The sequence below is a fragment of the Schistocerca nitens genome, chromosome 10, assembly GCF_023898315.1.
Source record: "Schistocerca nitens isolate TAMUIC-IGC-003100 chromosome 10, iqSchNite1.1, whole genome shotgun sequence".
In the NCBI taxonomy this organism is placed as follows: Eukaryota; Metazoa; Arthropoda; class Insecta; order Orthoptera; family Acrididae; genus Schistocerca; species Schistocerca nitens.
The window spans coordinates 143,796,507-143,818,390 of NC_064623.1; the positions used below are offsets into that span (position 1 = coordinate 143,796,507).

The following is a 21,884-nucleotide window of genomic DNA, read 5'->3' on the forward strand; positions in this document are numbered from 1 at the left end:
TGGGGTGTCGCATTGTCCTGCTGGAATTGCCCAAGTCCATCGCAATGCACAATGGACATGAGTCGATGCATGGTTTCGGACAGGACGCTTACGTACGTGTCATCTGTCAGAGTCGTATCTAGACGTATCAGGAGTCCCATATCACTCCAACTGCACACGCCCCACACGATTACAGAACCTCCACCAGCTTGAACAGTCCTCTGTCGACATGCAGAGTCCATTGATTCATGAGGCTGTCTCCATACCATTACACGACCGTCCGCTCGATGCAATTTGAAACGAGAGTCGTCCGACCAGGCAACATGTTTCCGGTCATCAACAGTCCAATGTCGGCGTTGACGGGCTTAGGCGAGGCGCAAAGCTTTGTGGCGTGCATTCGTCAAGGGTACACGAGTGGGCCTTCGGCTCCAAAAGCCCACATCCATGATGTTTCGTTGAATAGTTCGCACGCTGACACTTGTTTATGGCCCACTACTGAAAACTGCAGCAGTCTGCGGAAGGGCTGCACTTCTGTCACGTTGAACGATTCTCTTCAGTCGTCTTTGGTCCCGTTTTTGCAGGACCTTTTTACGACTGCAGGGATGTGGGAGTTTTGATGTTTTACCGGATCCCTAATATTCACGGTACTTTCGTGAAATGGTCGTACGGAAAAATCCCCATCTCATGGCTACCTCGGAGATGCTGTGTCCCATCGCTCGTGCGACGACCGTAACACCACGTTCAAACTCACTTAGATCTTGATAACCTGCCACTGTAGGAGCAGTAACCGATCTAACAACTGCACCAGGCACTTTTAGTCTTACATAGACGTTGCAAACCGTAGCGTCGTGTTCTTCCTGTTTAAATGTCTCCGTATTTGAATAAGTTTCTTTGGCGGTTGAGTGTAGTAGTTAGGTTGAGGGTCACAGCTATTCTCTGCAGCTCTTTCTGCACTTCAATACAGCTTTCTGAAGTTGCAACTATCCAATGCTCCCATAGCTGAGTGGTTAGAGCGGCAGAATACCATGCAAGGGGCCAGGGTTCGATTCCCGATCGGGACGGAGATTTTCTCCGCTCGGGGACTGGGTGTCTTCGTCATCATTTCATGATCATCGACAGGTAAGTCATCGAAGTGGCGTAAACTAGAAAGACTGGCATTAGGCGACCTATCTACCACATGGGAGGCCCTAGCGACACGCACATTTCAATACGGCTTTCCTGTGAACCACAGCATCACCACGAATAGTCTGAAGGACTTTACACCGTCATCTGCGAGATTATTTACATGCAGGGTAATTCAGTTTATGTGTTCACCTGAAATATTTCAGGAACCGTTTAAAATACAAGTATCGTAATTCTGTTTTAATACAGATGAATTGTGAAAAAGTCTCAACTTCACTTTTTGAAACTGAACTACAGCAATTTTTATGTATCGTTATTTTAAGAGAGATAAATTCCATGGTGTTTCTCTCTTCAGAACCAAATTAATATGGTTCAAATGGCTCTGAGCACTATGGGACTTAACTTCTGAGGTCATCAGTCCCCTACAACTTAGAACTACTTAAACCTAACTAACCTAAGGACAACACACACATCCATCCCCGAGTCAGGATTCGAACGTGCGACCGTAGCGGACGCGCGGTTCCAGACTGTAGAACCTAGAACCGCTCGGCCACCCCGTCCGGCCCAAATTAATAGTTTCGGAGTAATTGAAGTATTTAGAGTTTAGAATTTATCTGTTTTGAACATGAAAACGGTTGCTGTCTTAAGCAGGATTTCGCGATTTCATACCCAAATAAGGAAATACGTAACGTCGGATAAGGGGGATACAGAGTTTTCCATCGTCGCCATACCGGTATAAAAGGGGGCACAGACGAAATGTAGCTTTCATTCTGTTCGTGTCACCCATGGGTGTCGAGTGCTGGTAGGTTTGGAAAGGGAGGAAAAAAAAAAAAAAAAAAAAAAAAACCTGCTGGAAAGTCCTCAATCCAGTCACAAAACTGTTCCGATTGTCGGTACGATGGCATTTTGAGCACTAGGCGGCAGTGCGGGCCCGCTCTGAGTGGCAGCCGTTCCTGCTCTCACTTTAGATCTTAAGGACGACCAGAGGCGGTCGAGTCTCACAAGATTGCAGACTGCGTACGCGAGCACAAAACGTGCTCCATATACGTACAAGTCATGGATGCCAGCCGTATCAGCCAATAACTGTGTGAGTCTGAGGCTTTTAAAACCGAGATTTCCTCTGGGGGAATGTGAGGCAGCTGGTGTACCAATCCGTTATGGAAACAGAAGAAGACTTCGTCGCTAGAATTCACGCCACTGCTGGAGCCGTTGCGAATATGTCAGGATCTTCGAATGAACACGACAGTCAATAGTGCGACGATGCAACACACGTAAATATGTTGTCCTCGATGCTGAGTGGTCATCGGAGGTGAGGGTATCGTCTGGAGTGCCCCAGGGAAGTGTGGTAGGTCCGCTGTTGTTTTCTATCTACATGGTTCAAATGGCTCTGAGCACTATGGCACTTAACATCTATGGTCATCAGTCCCCTAGAACTTAGAACTACTTAAACCTAACTAACCTAAGGACAGCACACAACACCCAGCCATCACGAGGCAGAGAAAATCCCTGACCCCGCCGCGAATCGAACCCGGGAACCCGGGCGTGGGAAGCGAGAACGCTACCGCACGACCACGAGATGCGTTCTATCTACATAAATGATCTTTTGGATAGCAATGTGCGGCTGTTTGCTGATGATGCTATGGTGTACGGGAAGGTGTCGTCGTTTAGTGACTGTAGGAGGATACAAGATGACTTGGGCAGGATTCGTGATTGGTGTAAAGAATGGCAGCTAACTCTAAATATAGATAAATGTAAATTAATGCAGATGAACAGGAAAAAGAATCCCGTTATGTTTGAATACTCCATTATTAGTATAGCGCTTGACACAGTCACGTCGATTAAATATTTGGGCGTAACATTGCAGAGCGATATCAAGTGGGACAAGCATGTAATGGCAGTTGTGAGGAAGGCGGACAGTCGTCTTCGGTTCATTGTTAGAATTTTGGGAAGATGTGGATCTTCTGTAAAGGAGACCGCTTATAAAACACTAATATGACGTATTCTTGAGTACTGCTCGAGCGTTTGGGATCCCTATCAGGTCGGATTGAGGGAGGACATAGAAGCAATTCAGAGGCGGGCTGCTAGATTTGTTACTGGTAGGTTTGATCATCACGCGAGTGTTACGGAAATGCTTCAGGAACTCGGGTGGGAGTCTCTGGAGGAAAGCAGGCATTCTTTTCCTGAATCGCTCTGAGGAAATTTAGAGAACCAGCATTTGAGACTAACTGCAGTACAATTTTACTGCCGCCAACTTATATTTCGCGGAAAGACCACAAAGATAAGAGAGATTAGGGCTCGTACAGAGGCATATAGGCAGTCATTTTTCCCTCGTTCTGTTTGGGAGTGGAACAGGGAGAGAAGATGCTAGTTGTGGTACGAGGTACCCTCCGCCACGCACCGTATGGTGGATTGCGGAGTATGTATGTAGATGTGGATGTAGACGTAGATACAGGTCGTACATTCGAGCGGTGCCGGTGAATGGTACTGCTGCCACTTTCTGTGTAAATCGTCCCCAGCATCAGAAATTGCCGTTAGGGACCAAATGTACCAAATTTGTTTTGATGTTCTCTACCTCTTCCATTAATTCGACCGAACAGTTTCGGAACACTGTGTATAACGTCAGCTTGCGCGCTCGTCTCGAGTGCACCACAAACGTGTCGTGGTCTTCTGTCCGCAGACCGGTTCGACGCAAGTCTCCGTCCTGGTCTATCCCGTGCAAATCTCTTCACCTTCTGCATGATGCGGCAACCAGCAACAGCGTCCATCTGCTTATTGTATTCGAGCCACAGCCTCCCTATACAGTTTCCTGCACTTCCCTCAATTACCACCTCTTCTTTGATGCCGCAAGCTCTGTCCTACCAATCGATACCTTATTTTAATCAGATTGCACCACAAAGCTGTCTTCTTCCCAGTTAGATTCAGTACCTCGTCATTAATTATCCTATCTACGCATCTAGTCTTCAGCATTCTTCTGTAGCGCCACATGTCACAAGCTTCTGTTCTTTTCTGAGCTGTTTCTCGTCCACATGTCACTTCCGTACAGGGCTACACTCCAGACAAATACACTACTGGCCATTAAAATTGCTACACCAAGAAGAAATGCAGATGATAAACGGGTTCACCAAGGGTAGTGACTGGCGTATTGTGACGAGCCAGTTGCTCGGCCACCATTGACCAGACGTTTTCAATTGTAGAGAGATCTGGAGAATGTGCTGGCCAGGGCAGGAGTCGAACATTTTCTGAGTCCAGAAAGGCCGGTACAGGACCTGCAACATGCGGTCGTGCATTATCCTGCTCAAATGTAGGGTTTCGCAGGGATCGAATGAAGGGTAGAGCCACGGGTCGTAACACATCTGAAATGTAACGTCCACTGTTCAAAGTGCCGTCAATGCGAACGAGACGTGTAACCAATGGCACCACATACCATCACGCCGGATGATAAGCCAGTATGGCGATGACGAATACACGCTTCCAATGTGCGTTCAGCGCGATGTCGCCAAACACGGATGCGACCATCATGATGCTGTAAACAGAACCTGGATTCATCCGGAAAAATGACGTTTTGCCATTCGTGCATCCAGGTTCGTCGTTGAGTACACCATCGCAGGCGCTCCTGTCTGTGATGCAGCATCAAGGGTAACCGCAGCCAAGGTCTCCGAGCTGATAGTCCATGCTGCTGCAAACGTCGTCGAACTGTTGATGCAGATGGTTGTTGTCTTGCAAACGTCCCCATCAGTTGACTCAGGGATCGAGAAGTGGCTGCACAATCCGTTACAGCCATGCGGATAAGATGCCTGTCATCTCGACTGCTAGTAATACGAGGCCGTTGGAATCCAGCACGGCGTTCCGTATTACCCTCCTGAACCCACCGATTCCGTATTCTGCTAACAGTCATTGGATCTCCACCAACGCGAGCAGCAATGTCGCGATACGATAAACCGCAATCGCGATAGGCTACAATCGGACCAAAGTCGGAAACGTGATGGTACGCATTTCTCCTCCTTACACGAGGCATCACAACAACGTTTCACCAGGCAACGCCGGTCAACTGCTGTTTGTGTATGAGAAATCGGTTGGAAACTTTCCTCATGTCAGCACGTTGTAGGTGTCGCCACCGGCGCCAACCTTGTGTGAATGCTCCGAAAAGCTGATCATTTGCATATCACAGCATCTTCTCCCTGTCGGTTTAATTTCGCGTCTGTAGCACGTCATCTTCGTGGTGTAATAATTTTAATGGCCAGTAGTGTATTTTCAGAAAAGATAACGTCCGGCAGAGCACACACGACAGGTACTGCTGCGGCCGTGTGAGTTACACGATTTAGAGAAAGCGTGATAGTCGACCGTCTGCTGCCATTTAAATACATCAACGGCGAAGACTGAAAATGTGTACCGGACCGGGACTCGAACACGGATGCTTGACTCCTTTAGAACGGTTGCCTTGCCTTAATCGCCTCGTCCATCCGGACACACTTCCCGTCCGACCCAAATTCTCCACCTGTCACATGCAAATGGCTCTCCTATCCATCAGCCCCACTGCTCGTAGCATTCGCCAAGTCCCGCAGAGGTTCGTATTGTATGGCGCACCCGCACTGAAAGTACGGAGAGCCGTCCTCGCTCACGGGTGCCTGGTGTCTGTCCTGAATAACATCAGCGATAGACTCCAAGCCTGTGTTACTCTCTTCACAACTATTTCTTACGTTCCATTACTTTCAACACCCAGAAGTACAGACTCGTTTCTGTACAGGCTGTGTATAGCACTACGCCCCCCCCCCCCCCCCCCCTATATTTATATCTGGTAAACTTAGAATTTCGAAAGACTGTCAACATTGTCGAAAGCCCAGTGCGGAAACTAGAGATGGGTAGTTCGCGAACGCACGGGTCCAAAGGAACGGTTCACCAAGATGAACGTAAGGACCAAGGAACGAATTCCAAGGAACGATCGGTTCATAGTTCACTTCGGTCGCGGCGGTCTACTTATAGTTCCCGGGAACGAGGCACGATCGGTTCATAGTTCACTAGTTCACTTCGGTCGCGACGGTCACTTCGGCAGTTCTCGTTCCAGCCTCGGTCGCGTGCTCGGTCTCAGTCTCGGTCTCCCTCGGCCGCACTCGTCGTTCTTCGCATGACCACCTGTCTCAGTTCCACTGCCGACTGCTCCTAGTTAGTTCAGTATCCAGTTGTTCGTTTCGTTCACTGCGCTCGCCAATTTTACATGTGTTCCAAACTGATCTTGCACTTGGTTCTGGCTATTCAGTGTCCACGACCGGTAATCAAAAGTATTTTATAGTTACGTAAATTACATAAAAATTACGTTGTATGTAATAGGTACGTCTTTTCAGGTAACAAAAGGGCATATCAGCTCACTTCATTATATCGATAAACAGCAGAAGACATAACAAGGGCCCGCATCTCGTGGTCGTGCGGTAGCGTTCTCGCTTCCCACGCCCGGGTTCCCGGGTTCGATTCCCGGCGGGGTCAGGGATTTTCTCTGCCTCGTGATGGCTGGGTGTTGTGTGCTGTTCTTAGGTTAGTTAGGTTTAAGTAGTTCTAAGTTCTAGGGGACTTATGACCACAGTGCTCAGAGCCATTTGAACCATTTTTGAACATAACAAGGCAAGTTTTTTTTTGTTATTCATATATTTTTTGGTTTCATCGACTTGATTTAGCAGCTAACTTCCAATAATTTGCTTAATTTTTAGTGTAAGAAAATTCATATAAAACGATTTTCGTGTATCTTTCATATACAAAACATTACATTTAGGAAGGCTCTAATTATTTTTAAGTTTGGTTGTTTCCAATTTGCATTACCTGCTAGTTTGGTTTCTTTGGAAAAAAAAAAAAAAAAAAAAAAAAAAAAAAAAAAATAAAAAGTGGGTTGTGGGTCATTTTGGCTCAGTGGGAAAAGCGCTGCCTCTCCATTTGAAAAGACATAGAGTGCGATAAAATCGTATTTACTTATTATATCAAAAACATTTGTTCAGAAGGAGCTTTCAAACCAAAAACTTTATTACTGCGAACTTAATTATTATTATTATTACTCATTAACTTTAATAATGCAACATAAAAATCTAATTTTTACTAAGCATGTGACGCAAGTATGAGAAAACCACATTTTATTTTATGCTCCCATAAAGTGTCTACTTCGGCTACTACCTCAGAGACAACGTGAAGTATATATAGGGGGTAAACGATTATTGTTTACAACGTAGCATAGCTATGTGGTGGAAGTCGAAACGAAGAATTTTATACAAGACACTTGTGGTCTATTAAGTTGGGAAACAGTCAACAACAGGTTTACATGACTACATGAGCTATAGCCCATGCGCGTCGCGTGAGATTTTCATGCTCTCTTCTCCACCTCTGTACACATCGTCATCGATTGTTTCGCAATTGTTGCTTGCATTAGCTTGTTATTTCTTCACTGCCTAATTATTGCGTGTTTGTCTGTTTGTTTTATCTGTTCGTAACGGGCAACACATCGTCCGTAATTGGCGAGCAGTCTGTACTCGGGGTAGGTTTTCCGTGCGCCACCCTATATTATTTCCCTGCGATCAGCCACACAAGGCTAAGGTTGGCTAAACGAGAGGTTGTGTAGAATCACAGAAATTACTTCTTAAAAGTGTGTAAGAATTCTGTAATGAATAAAAACTCTATACTCCAGGGGGGAGGCAAGTGCCCCCTCTTGGTGCCCTCCATCCTTCAGTCACCTACACTACTAGTTTTCAGTTTTTCATAAGAACCATATACCAAGCACAAATGAACGGTGAACGAGTAAAAATGAACGGTTCCCAAAAAAGAACGATCAGCAGTGAACTAGTTCCCAAGGATGAACGAGTTTGCCCATCTCTAGCGGAAACACTCTTGTTTGCAAAACGTTACGTTATCGGTCCAGACACAGGGCAGAGGGCCCAAAAGAAACGCCTCCGAGCAAAATATCAAGAAGTATCAACTGTTACACTTCCAACATTCTACATCTAAGTCACAACAGTATTAACAAGTTAAAATTGTTGCTACGATTCTTTCCTGAACAGCAGACGATACGTAGCACGTGAACTTACTGTCCTCGTAGAGAGGTGACTGCAACACTTCCTTGCTTCGCGAGTCGAGGGCGTCGGTGGAGTCGAGGAATGAGTCTGAATCAGGCGAGCATTCGGTGGATGGCGTCTCCTGGAAAGCAGAGGGGACAAGGTACAGTATTAAAAATTAATGGTAGTTTAGTTTAACAACTTCTAGTGGTATGATGGAATCAAGTAAACAATTTCACGTTTTTTGTATAGAGTTAATATCTTTTTCCCTTCCATGTTGCTACACACAGTTTGACAACTCCAAATAATCTTTTGCCCAGAAGGAAAAAAAAAAAAAATGTGCCGAGGCAATTTTGTTTAGCTATGACAGGGACATTAAGCAGCATCACTGATTTTCGTGTAACTTTGTTTGGTAAGTATTTTTTATGTGGTACACAATATTTTTTATTCTGTAATCCACTCCCTCAAGACCCACTCAAAAACGCAACGCAAAACTTACTCTGACTCTCGATACTAGCACTCACCAGGAAAGTACTTGGGCTCGATCAAACGCAAATACACCAAAATCGTGTGAGAAATAGTGTAAAGGTCTCTTATTGCACTAGTGATATTCCCGCATCTGCAAAACTCTGCAGTCGTCCGTTAGAGGCCTCTTCGTATGCCGTGCCGCACTGCACACTGTCCTGGCGGTACGCCAGTCGGGACCAGTAGGGACGGTGCAGTGTGCCTCTCAAGTTGCGTCTTGTGGCATTATTTGTGTATTGAAGCGTCAGATGACTCGGCGATTGGTAATCAATTCTGCTAATGTATTGCGATTGGTTGAGATGAAGTTACGAAGAACCCTTCTTCGTGAAGATGGCATTGGTGTAGAAGACGAATCATTCTCATGTTTTCTGGTATCTATTATAGTGCAGAAATATGAGCATAAGTTAGAAACAGATACTGTTGTAACACTAACACATAATGATGATGATAGGGATAATAATGACGAACAACTCATTGCAGACGGCAGTGCTACGGCGAGTGCGGGAAGAGGCGATGGAAGCAGTGACAGTGAATACCAGCCGTCTCTCAAGAAGAAGGTTAAAGTTGCAAGTAGCATCACGGCGTTTGATGACAACACACTGGAGAACATGTACGATGATTATTACGTAAGAGGTTTCAACACATACGACAAGCTTCTGAAAAGATACCCTAAACTGACGTGGCATTCAACACTGATATTTTAGAATGTGCAAATAAGCCATGCGATCAACTTGCATTTCTTCACTGTGCATTTTGCAGTCATTCGTATTGCTCGGAGCATTTTATCGACATTCCGCATTTACATTTATAGTTAAGATTGCTGCATTGCGTATGGCGTCTACAATTACATCTACAGTGATATCTAGAGCATGACTGCAGAGTTTTGCAGAAAAACGACACCAGCCAGCACATTCAGAGCTACATGATGGTCCTGTAGCCAAACGTTCATACAGATCTGTTTGTTCGAGCCCAAGTAGTTTCCTGGTCAGTGGAGGTACCGCCGGTAGAGTAACTTGTCCACTTGCTGGAGTTGACAGTAAACAAATGAAAACACAAGGAAAATGCACACAGTCTGCAGTTCAAGATGTGCGTGAGCAGAAGTCTCGAACCAAGAGAAGGTAGTGCCACTCATCCAGCAGAAAAGTAATTACAATTATGTTTTCTTACAGGGTGTTTCAAAAATGACCGGTATATTTGAAACGGCAATACAAACTAAACGAGCAGCGATAGAAATACACCGTTTGTTGCAATGTGCTTGGGACAACAGTACATTTTCAGGCAGACAAACTTTCGAAATTACAGTAGTTACAATTGTCAACAACAGATGGCGCTGCGGTCTGGGAAACTCTATAGTACGATATTTTCCACATATCCACCATGCGTAGCAATAATATGGCGTAGTCTCTGAATGAAATTACCCGAAACCTTTGACAACGTGTCTGGCGGAATGGCTTCACATGCAGATGAGATGTACTGCTTCAGCTGTTCAATTGTTTCTGGATTCTGGCGGTACACCTGGTCTTTCAAGTGTCCCCACAGAAAGAAGTCACAGGGGTTCATGTCTGGCGAATAGGGAGGCCAATCCACGCCGCCTCCTGTATGTTTCGGATAGCCCAAAGCAATCACCTGATGATCGAAATATTCATTCAGGAAATTAAAGACGTCGGCCGTGCGATGTGGCCGGGCACCATCTTGCATAAACCACGAGCTGTTCGCAGTGTCGTCTAAGGCAGTTTGTACCGCCACAAATTCACGAAGAATGTCCAGATAGCGTGATGCAGTAATCGTTTCGGATCTGAAAAATGGGCCAATGATTCCTTTGGAAGAAATGGCGGCCCAGACCAGTACTTTTTGAGGATGCAGGGACGATGGGACTGCAACATGGGGCTTTTCGGTTCCCCATATGCGCCAGTTCTGTTTATTGACGAAGCCGTCCAGGTAAAAATAAGCTTCGTCAGTAAACCAAATGCTGCCCACATGCATATCGCCGTCATCAATCCTGTGCACTATATCGTTAGCGAATGTCTCTCGTGCAGCAATGGTAGCGGCGCTGAGGGGTTGCCGCGTTTGAATTTTGTATGGATAGAGGTGTAAACTCTGGCGCATGAGACGATACGTGGACGTTGGCGTCATTTGGACCGCAGCTGCAACACGGCGAACGGAAACCCGAGGCCGCTGTTGGATCACCTGCTGCACTAGCTGCGCGTTGCCCTCTGTGGTTGCCGTACGCGGTCGCCCTACCTTTCCAGCACGTTCATCCGTCACGTTCCCAGTCCGTTCAAATTTTTCAAACAGATCCTTTATTGTATCGCTTTTCGGTCCTTTGGTTACATTAAACCTCCGTTGAAAACTTCGTCTTGTTGCAACAACACTGTGTTCTAGGCGGTGGAATTGCAACACCAGAAAAATCCTCTGTTCTAAGGAATAAACCATGTTGTCCACAGCACACTTGCACGTTGTGAACAGCACACGCTTACAGCAGAAAGACGACGTACAGAATGGCGCACCCACAGACTGCGTTGTCTTCTATATCTTTCACGTCACTTGCAGCGCCATCTGTTGTTGAAAATTGTAACTACTGTAATTTCGAAAGTTTGTCCGCCTGAAAATGTACTGTTGTCCCAAGCATATTGCAACAAACGGTGTATTTCTATCGCTGCTCGTTTAGTTTTTATTGCCGTTTCAAATATACCGGTCATTTTTGAAACACCCTGTATATAGACGGGTATGTGTAGTACTGCAGTGCATTCATAAACGATATTTTGTGTTAGCAGAACAACTGTTCGCCTTGGACGAAATCATGCCGAGCAGCTGGATTGGTAGAGCCGGTCCGATATCGAGGTGCTACGGTCACCAGGCTAACCCAGCTTGACTTTTCTGTGAGGGGTTGTGTTCAGTCCGCCAGTTCCTGACGTGCAAAGCCTTACGGCTGCCGAGGTGGAACGGCCGAGAATCTGGCTCGTGGCCGGCCTGTGTGGCCGAGCGGTTCTAGGCGTTTCAATCCGGAACCGCGCTGCTGCTACGGTCGCAGGTTCGATTCGTGCCTCGGGCACGGATGTGTGTGATGTCCTTAGGTTAGTTAGGTTTAAGTAGTTCTAAGTTCTAGGGGACTGATGACCTCAGATGTAAAGTCCCATAGTGCTCAGAGCCATTTGAGCCATTTTTTGAATCTGGCACGTGAGCAGTGCTCTCGCTCGTGAGCCGTAGCTCTCCCACGTGGCTGTGTACGCAGCTCGTGGTCTACTGGGGCCGGCACTGGGCACTGGGCACTCAGGGTGTTCGGTCAGAGGGTTAGCTGCCCTCTGTAATAAAAAAACTGAGTGAATGGGTCAACGACGAAGTGAAACGGGTGTCTTGCGACGTCCGCCCCGAGCAAATGCAACGAACGAAAACGAACAAAATGAGATTTTTTTTAGAAAAAGTGGCTAGCGTTGCCGCCTCTGGATCACGGGGTCCTGGGTTCGATCCCCGGTCGGGTTGCAGTTTTTTTTCTGCCCGGGGACTGGGTGTTCGTGTTGTCCTTATCATATCATCATCCTCATCATCATTCGTAACAGTGGTTAGATTGGACTGTGTACAAATCGGGACTTTGTACGGGCGCGCTGATAACCGCGCAGTTAAGCGCCCCACAAACCAAACATCATCAACATCTGGCTGTACACTTCGCCCAGCACCACGCCACTCTGTCTGGGTGTGACGAGGCGAAGAAGAGGGAAACTGCGAAAGCACCACATTTACGTGGTAATGCAGTCACACTGCATACAACTTGGTTTCTTTTATTCAACAACATAAACCACAAACAAAACAAGTTACCATTGTTATTTTTTTTTTTTTTGCACAATGAAGACGTAACATGATTTTGATTTGGTACAAACTGTCGACATAAGGCAGAAGCAGACAATTTCACTGATTTTCTACTCAGGTTCGTAATCAATAAGCCGTTCACACACATATACAGGGCTATTACAAATGATTGAAGCGATTTCATAAATTCACTGTAGCTCCATTCATTGACATATCGTCACGACACACTACAGACACGTAGAAAAACTCATAAAGTTTTGTTCGGCTGAAGCCGCACTTCAGGTTTCTGCCGCCAGAGCGCTCGAGAGCGTAGTGAGACAAAATGGCGACAGGAGCCGAGAAAGCGTATGTCGTGCTTGAAATGCACTCACATCAGTCAGTCATAACAGTGCAACGACACTTCAGGACGAAGTTCAACAAAGATCCACCAACTGCTAACTCCATTCGGCGATGGTATGCGCAGTTTAAAGCTTCTGGATGCCTCTGTAAGGGGAAATCAACGGGTCGGCCTGCAGTGAGCGAAGAAACGGTTGAACGCGTGCGGGCAAGTTTCACGCGTAGCCCGCGGAAGTCGACGAATAAAGCAAGCAGGGAGCTAAACGTACCACAGCCGACGGTTTGGAAAATCTTAAGGAAAAGGCTAAAGCAGAAGCCTTACCGTTTACAATTGCTACAAGCCCTGACACCCGTGACAAAGTCAAACGCTTTGAATTTTCGGCGCGGTTGCAACAGTTCATGGAAGAGAATGCGTTCAGTGCGAAACTTGTTTTCAGTGATGATGCAACATTTTTTCTTAATGGTGAAGTGAACAGACACAATGTGCGAATCTGGGCGGTAGAGAATCCTCACGCATTCGTGCAGCAAATTCGCAATTCACCAAAAGTTAACGTGTTTTGTGCAATCTCACGGTTTAAAGTTTACAGCCCCTTTTTCTTCTGCGAAAAAAACGTTACAGGACACGTGTATCTGGACATGCTGGAAAATTGGCTCATGCCACAACTGGAGACCGACAGCGCCGACTTCATCTTTCAACAAGATGGTTCTCCACCGCACTTCCATCATGATGTTCGGCATTTTTTAAACAGGAGATTGGAAAACCGATGGATCGGTCGTGGTGGAGATCATGATCAGCAATTCACGTCATGGCCTCCACGCTCTCCCGACTTAACTCCATGCGATTTCTTTCTGTGGGGTTATGTGAAAGATTCAGTGTTTAAACCTCCTCTACCAAGAAACGTGCCAGAACTGCGAGCTCGCATCAACGATGCTTTCGAACTCATTGATGGGGACATGCTGCGCCGAGTGTGGGAGGAACTTGATTATCGGCTTGATGTCTGCCGAATCACTAAAGGGGCACATATCGAACATTTGTGAATGCCTAAAAAAACTTTTTGAGTTTTTGTATGTGTGTGCAAAGCATTGTGAAAATATCTCAAATAATAAAGTTATTGTAGTGCTGTGAAATCGCTTCAATCATTTGTAATAACCCTGTACAGGGTGGTCCATTGATAGCGACCGGGCCAAATATCTCACAAAATAAGCATCAAACGAAAAAACTACAAAGAACGAAACTCGTCTAGCTTGAAGTGGGAAACCAGATGGCGCTATGGTTGGCCCGCTAGATGGCGCTGCCATAGATCAAACGGATATCAACTGCGCTTTTTTAAAATAGGAACCCCCATTCTTTATTACATATTCATGTAGTACGTAAACAAATATGAATGTTTTAGTTGGACCACATTTTGCGCTTTGTGATAAGTTGCGCTGTAATAGTCACAAACGTGTAAGTACGTGGTATCACGTAACATTCCGCCACTGCGGAAGGTATTTGCTTCGTGTTACATTACCCGTGTTAAAATGGACCGTTTACCAATTGCAGAAAAGGTCGATATCGTGTTGATGTATGGCTATTGTGATCAAAATGCCCAACGGGCGTGTGCTATGTACGCTGCTCGGTATCCTGGACGACATCATCCAAGTGTCGGAACCGTTCGCCGGATAGTTACGTTATTTAAAGAAACAGGAAGTGTTCAACCACATGTGAAACGTCAATCACGACCTGCAACAAATGATGATGGCCAAGTAGGTGTTTTAGCTGCTGTCGCGGCTAATCCGCACATCAGTAGCAGACAAATTCCGCGAGAATCGGTAATCTCAAAAACGTCGGTATTGAGAATGCTACATCAGTATCGATTGCACCCGTACCCTATTTCTATGCACTAGGAATTGCATGGCGACGATTTTGAACGTCGTGTACAGTTATGCCACTGGACACACGAGAAATTACGGGACGATGACAGATTTTTTGCACGCGTTCTATCTAGCGACGAAGCGTCATTCACCAACAGCGGTAACGTAAACCGGCATAATATGCACTATTGGGCAACGGAAAATCCACGATGGCTGCGACAAGTGGAACATCAGCGACCTTGGCGTGTTAATGTATGGTGCGGCATTATGGGAGGAAGGATAATTGGCCCCCATTTTATCGAGAGCTATCTAAATGGTGCAATGTATGCTGATTTCGTACGTAATGTTCTACCGATGTTTCACTGCATGACAGAGTGGCGATGTACTTGCAACATGATGGATGTCCGGCACATAGCTCGCGTGCGGTTGAAGCGGTATTGAATAGCATATTTCATGACAGGTGGATTGGTCGTCAAAGCACCATACCATGGCCCGCACGTTCACCGGATCTGACGTCCCCGGATTTCTTTCTGTGGGGAAAGTTGAAGGATATTTGCTATCGTGATCCACCGACAAGTCCGCAGCTCGTGGTCGTGCGGTAGCGTTCTCGCTTCCCACGCCCGGGTTCGATTCCCGGCGGGGTCAGGGATTATCTCTGCCTCGTGATGACTGGGTGTTGTGTGATGTCCTTAGGTTAGTTAGGTTTAAGTAGTTCTAAGTTCTAGGGGACTTATGACCATAGATGTTAAGTCCTATAGTGCTTAGAGCCATTTTTTTTTTCCACCGACAACGCCTGACAAAATGCGTCAGCGCACTGTTAATGCATGTGTGAACATTACGGAAGGCGAACTACTCGCTGTTGAGAGGAATGTCGTTACACTTATTGCCAAATGCACTGAGGTCGACGGACATCATTTTGAGCATTTATTGCATTAATGTGGTATTTACAGGTAATCACGCAGTAACAGCATGCGTTCTCAGAAATGATAAGTTCACAAAGGTACATGTATCACATTGGAACAACCAAAATAAAATTTTCAAACGTACCTACGTTCTGTATTTTAATTTAAAAACCTACCAGAATGAGATTTTCACTCTGCAACTGTTCGTCTAAAATTGTGAGCCATATGTTTGTGACTATTACAGCGCCATCTATCACAAAGCGAAAAAATGGTTCAAATGGCTCTGAGCACCATGGGACTTAACTGCTGCGGTCATCAGTCCCCTAGAACGTAGAACTACTTAAACCTAACTAACGTAAGGTTCAAATGGCTCTGAGCACTATGGGACTTAACATCTATGGTCATCAGTCAACTAACGTAAGGACATCACACACATCCATACCCGAGGCAGCATTCGAACCTGCGACCGTAGTGGTCGTGCGGTTCCATACTGTAGCTCCTAGAACCGCTCGGCCACTCCGGCCGGCCACAAAGCGGAAAAAGTGGTCCAACTAAAACATTCATATTTCTTTACTTACTACTCGAATATGTAATAAAAAATGGGGGTTCCTATTTTAAAAAACGCACTTGATATCCGTTTGACATATGGCAGCGCCATCTTGCGGGCCAACCATAGCGCCATCTGGTTTCCCCCTTCAAGCTAGACAAGTTTCGTTCTTTGTAGTTTTTTCGTTTGACGCTTATTTCGTGAGATATTTGGCCTGGTCACGATCAATGGACCACCCTGTATAGATCGAAATATTTTATCATATTTGCAACATCATTATGGAGAGGTGGAAACTTTTCCTGAGGAAAACAACTTAGACCTCTAGGACAGCGTTAGTGTAAAAGAATTGGTCTTTTAAACGGGAATTACACTGCAGGTCAGTCAGTTCCATATGTATATGCACAGAGGCCCTTTCAACTGAAACAGCAAACGGTCTGGAAAACAGATGTAAACCTGTCAATTTCCTCCAAAGGGTTACAAAACTATACTTGTAATACTTTGAAATCCACAATGAGTTCTTCAGACATCGCGTTTTCTTTAATGCCAGTGAGCTTAGGAACTGAACGGTGCTTTTTTTTTGGCACAACTTGTCCCTTCCACTATGTTATTTTCTTTTTACATGCATTGCCACCAAATCAAAAATTAGTTGTGTCTCACCTTGCAATATCTTACTGTGGGCAGTGTGCAATGAAGTCCACTTAAGATATGAGGTCTGACACTTTTTTTTTTTTTTGAAGTTGTACGTTTCATTCCTGCCTTTTCCAAACATGTATTCAGTCATGCCCCCTGACTTAAACCGACGTACTCTGCAGTATTATATATAGCGTGTATTCCCTTCATTCATTTCCATCGAAAACTCTTGAATTGATTGTGGAATAATGCATTCGACTTCAGAAAATTTATTATACGTAGCCCCAATTTCATCACTTGCTCCATGCCTGCAAATGTAGCACAAAGAGCTTCTTGAAGTCCGGAACAATGAATCCCGTCTCAAAGTCATTGTAATTCTTTGTTCTTTCATCATCAACTAAATCTTAAAACGGTGTAATCTTGTTCCGTACCAAATTTGCAATACCTCTCGATTATGTGATTCTGTACCTATTAAGTGATATTGGGAATTTTATCCTCCCCTTCCGTCATTCCCATTCATTTTTAAAGGCTCGAGATCGCTGGAATGCCTCTTTCTGAGGAAACAGCCACTGGACCTGTGAAATCCTTTATACGACAAACAAAATGCGAAGGGTAAACTGAGCTGACACTACGATTCTGCCAAACTGTAGGAAGTCGTCCACCGAAAAACGCCGCACTACAGTGCTGAACGAATTGTGGCGCAGTACCGTCTACTTCCGAGAACGCCCGAGCAAAGCCGAGAAGAGCCGAAACTGTGACCACACGCGTCCAGCACAGGGTGCTCGCGTGCAGTTTGGCACGCCGTGGCGGGCCCTGGACTGAATCGACCTGTTACGCTCCTGGAGCACTTCTCAGAATTCGATACCTGTTACCGCGCCTACTAGCCACTGGCCACAAAACAGTGGAACAACAGGATTGCTCACTCCAGTATCTCGTATGCGACTTTCTTGTAAGATGCATTTCATTTTCTCCGAACCCTTCTAATAAATCTGTTCCATTCGCTTCCGTAGTTTCTATATTCTGCCTTGCAGAACTGTTTATTGACCATGTACGAGGCTAAACTCGAGACAAATTTAGCAAATTTCTATTACCCTGCTTCCTTCGAAACGTTTTCCTTGCTAATGCCGTATACATTTTATATCCTCTCTACGTTGACCATCATCAGGTATTTTTCTACTACTTTTAGTATCTCGTTTGCTAAACTAATTCCATTAGCTCCACATGTTTTAACTGGGCTATATTAAATTTCACCATTTTTTACTTTTGTGATGTCCATCTTACACTGACGTGACAAAACCTATGAGATACCTCCCAATACCGTCTCGGACATCCGTATACTCTGCGTAGTGCAGCAACCCGATGTGGCACGGACTGCTGGAAGTCCCCTGCAGAAATATTGAGCCATGCTCCCTCTACCAAGTGTACCGGGATGAAATGAGCGTTTTTTTGTGAAAATGAAACACTAATTTGGAATTGAAAAGTAAAAACATTTTATTCAAAGTACTGATCATTGCTTTCTATACATTTGCCGGCTCGAGTGGCTGTGCGGTTCTAGGCGCTACAGTCTGGAGCCGAGCTACCGCTACGGTCGCAGGTTCGAATCTTGCCTCGGGCATGGATGTGTGTGATGTCCTTAGGTTAGTTAGGTTTAATTAGTTCTAAGTTCTAGGCGACTGATGACCTCAGAAGTTAAGTCACATAGTGCTCAGAGCCATTTTTTCTATACATTTTGACCACCTTTCTGGCAATTTGTGGACACCACGACAACAGAAATGTTCGTCTTTTGAAGCAAACCAATCAGACACCCAATTTTCGACTTCTTCGTAGGAATCTAAGCGTTCCTCAGCCAATGCGTGACCCATTGATGAAAACAAATGGTAGTCGGAAGGGGCCAGCCAAGTGTTCTGATTGTATCCTGAACCAGTTTTGCTTTGTGTGCAGGTGCATTGCCGTGTAAAAAAATTACTTTGCCATGTCTTCTGGCCCATTGTGGTCTTTTTTCGATCAATGCATAGTTCAAATTGATCATTTGCTGTCCGCAGCTCGTGGTCGTGCGTAGCGTTCTCGCTTCCCACGCCCGGGTTCCCGGGTTCGATTCCCGGCGGGGTCAGGGATTTTCTCTGCCTCGTGATGACTGGGTGTTGTGTGATGCCCTTAGGTTAGTTAGGTTTAAGTAGTTCTAAGTTCTAGGGGACTGATGGCCATAGACGTTAAGTCCCATAGTGCTCAGAGCCATTTGAACCATTTGATCATATGTTGTCCGTAGCGATTAGTATTCACAGTTTCACCGGGTTTTAGGAGCTCATGATACACCACACTTTTCTGATGCCACCCAACACAGAGCATTGTCTTCTTGCCGAATCGATCTGGTTTTGCAGTCGATGTTGATGGTTGTCCCGGATTAACCCGTGATATTTCCCGTTTAGGATTCTTAAAATAAATCCATTTTTCATCGCCACTAACAATTCGATGCAAAATTGATTTTCTTTCATGTCTTTGAAGCAAAATTTGACAAATGGTTTTTCGGTTTTCCATCTGTCTTTCATTGAATTCATGTGGCACCCATTTTCCACACTTTTGGATCTTTCCCATAGCTTTCAAACGGTCAGAAATTGGTTGTTGTGCAACATTTAGCATTGCTGCCATTTGCTTCTGACTCAAAAGTATCATCTTCATCCAATATTGCTTGCAATTCAGCGTCTTCGAACTTTTTTGGTGGTCTTCCACTTTCTTCATTTCTTACATCAAAATCATTATTTTTGAACCGTTGAAAATATCTTTTTGTGGTGTCACCGCCAGACACCACACTTGCTAGGTGGTAGCTTTTAAATCGGCCGCGGTCCGGTAGTATACGTCGGACCCGCGTGTCGCCACTGTCAGTGATAGCAGACCGAGCGCCACCACACGGCAGGTCTAGAGAGACGTTCTGGCACTCGCCCCAGTTGTACAGTCGACTTTGCAAGGAAAGGTTCACTGACAAATACGCTCTCATTTGCCGAGACGATAGTTAGCATAGCCTTCAGCTACATTTGCTACGACCTAGCAAGGCGCCGTATTCAATTGATATTGAGATTCTATTAATGTATCATCAAGAGCGATGTTCTACAAATGTGGATTAAAGTTAAGTATTCCAGATGCTACGTACTTTTCTTTATAGCATTCATTACGTATCCTGTTTCAGACCTCACGCCAGCCTGCGTGAGTTTAAGCGCGTGCCTTTCGGCTTCCTCTCATTGTGTCTAGGCTGTCTTGTCTAGACACAACACTTTTGCATGTTGCTTCTGATAGAGCATGATCACTATATACCTCGACAAACATTCGATGCGACTCTGCAGCAGTTTTATTCAAATGAAAACAAAAAATTAATGCTTTCCGCAAATCATTACTTTCTGGTACAAAATTCGACACTGTTAACACCATGGATGTATAAGGAGGGGAGATGCCATGACGTCACAAACTTGAAGCCGACAGAAACCGAGCTCCGCCATTGCAGTTTGGTCAGAAGACTCGTTTCCGATTGTGCTACTGTCTAGAGCTGCTGAAGGTTTTTTTTTTCATTTTAAAATGCCGGTTTGCGTTGTTTACGGGTGTACTAACCGTTGGAATAGTGCTACCAAGTTAAAAGGAATCACGTTCCATGCGTAAGTGGCCCCGTTCGTAAAATATTGTCGTTTATATTCGTGAGATGTGCGGCCTTGTTTACGTTTTGTGAAACTGTTTTCTTCTTATTTTATTTCAGATTTCCGATCAATGAAGCTCGTAGGGCTCTGTGGGTTCATATGCTTATTTTTCTTGACAAAGTACAAACGATGTTTGTATTTACAAATGAAATTTTGTATAAGTGTGTAAACGAGTAAGAAATATCATCCGGTATGTAAACTTGCATAGCTTTCGGGTTCTGCTTTCAGTTTACATCGACACAAATACAGTAAAAGGTGATTTGAGTTTGAAAAGAGCTTTGTACACTGTTATTTTTCATCATTCGAAGTTCGTATTCAAAAGAAACACTTAAGTTAACGAGACCAAATCAGTTGTATTGCTGGGGCAAAAACGCATTAAAAACAAAACGAAAACACCTGAAAAAGCTATTCTGACGTTGTGTTATGCATGTAAACATTGTAACACTCATCATCTGAAATTATTTCGCAGACATAACGTTAAATATGAAGAACACGCAATTCTAACAAGAGCTCTGTCACTGTTTTGACCAATCAAACATGGCGGCCCACCGGCTTCAAACAGACGTACAGCAGACGGCCATGGTGCCATCTCCCCTCCTTATACCTCCATGGTTAACACCATGAAAACATATGATGCTGTTTGTTCCATGACTTGATGTATACTAAATATCTTTGACAGATGTCATACCAACAAAACAAAACAAAAAAATTAAGGCTCGTTCACAACAAATGTTCCCTATCGACACGTTTGTATCTTAACGCTCATTTCATACCGGTACACCTGGTATAGCCGTCCATAATTGCGGAAATGTTGGCAGTACAGGAACTGTCCTCTCGATTATGTCCCATAAATGTTCGATGTGATTGATGTCGAGCGATATGGGTGACCAAATAATTTTCTCTAATTGTCCACAATGTTCATCAAGCCAGTCCCAAAGAACCGTGGCTCAGAGACACGGTGCATTGTCATCCATAAAAGTTCCATCGTTGTTTGGGAACATGAAGTCCATGAATGGCTGCAAATGGTCTCCATGTAGCCGAACATAGCCATTTTCATATATGAAGACAGTAACTGTTCTCGAAAGAACAGATACTGTTGATGACCGTGCAGCTTTTCCCTGGAATAAATTATGACTAACTGAAACCCTCAGCTGCCGACAGGTGTTGTTGATGTACCTCGACGTGGACAGCTGAAAATGTGTGCCCCGAGCGGGACTCGAACCCGGGATCTCCTGCTTACATGGCAGACGCTCTATCCATCTGAGCCACCGAGGACACAGACGAATAGCGCGACTGCAGGGACTTATCCCTTGCACGCTTCCCGTGAGACTCACATTCCCAGTTGTCCAAAATTCTACATATGTAATGTACCTTATAGACATTTGCCCATCCACTCATTACTCGCGCACGCTTTGGCGATTCCCGTAAGAGTTTGGGCAACCTGTGCGCATTCGCACAGACGAAGGTCATTGGCTGGGTA

General features: G+C 45.1%; 1 protein-coding gene across 1 annotated transcript in view; it reads right to left on the reverse strand.

The window, feature by feature from the left end:
* The window catches only part of LOC126210099 (fasciculation and elongation protein zeta-2), a 465,381-nt gene that overhangs the window by 41,501 nt on the left and 401,996 nt on the right, over positions 1-21,884 (reverse strand). The window contains exon 4 of the mRNA XM_049939235.1: positions 8,160-8,268. Within this exon, the coding sequence (XP_049795192.1) occupies positions 8,160-8,268 (109 nt within the window). The remainder of the gene's footprint in view (positions 1-8,159; positions 8,269-21,884) is intronic.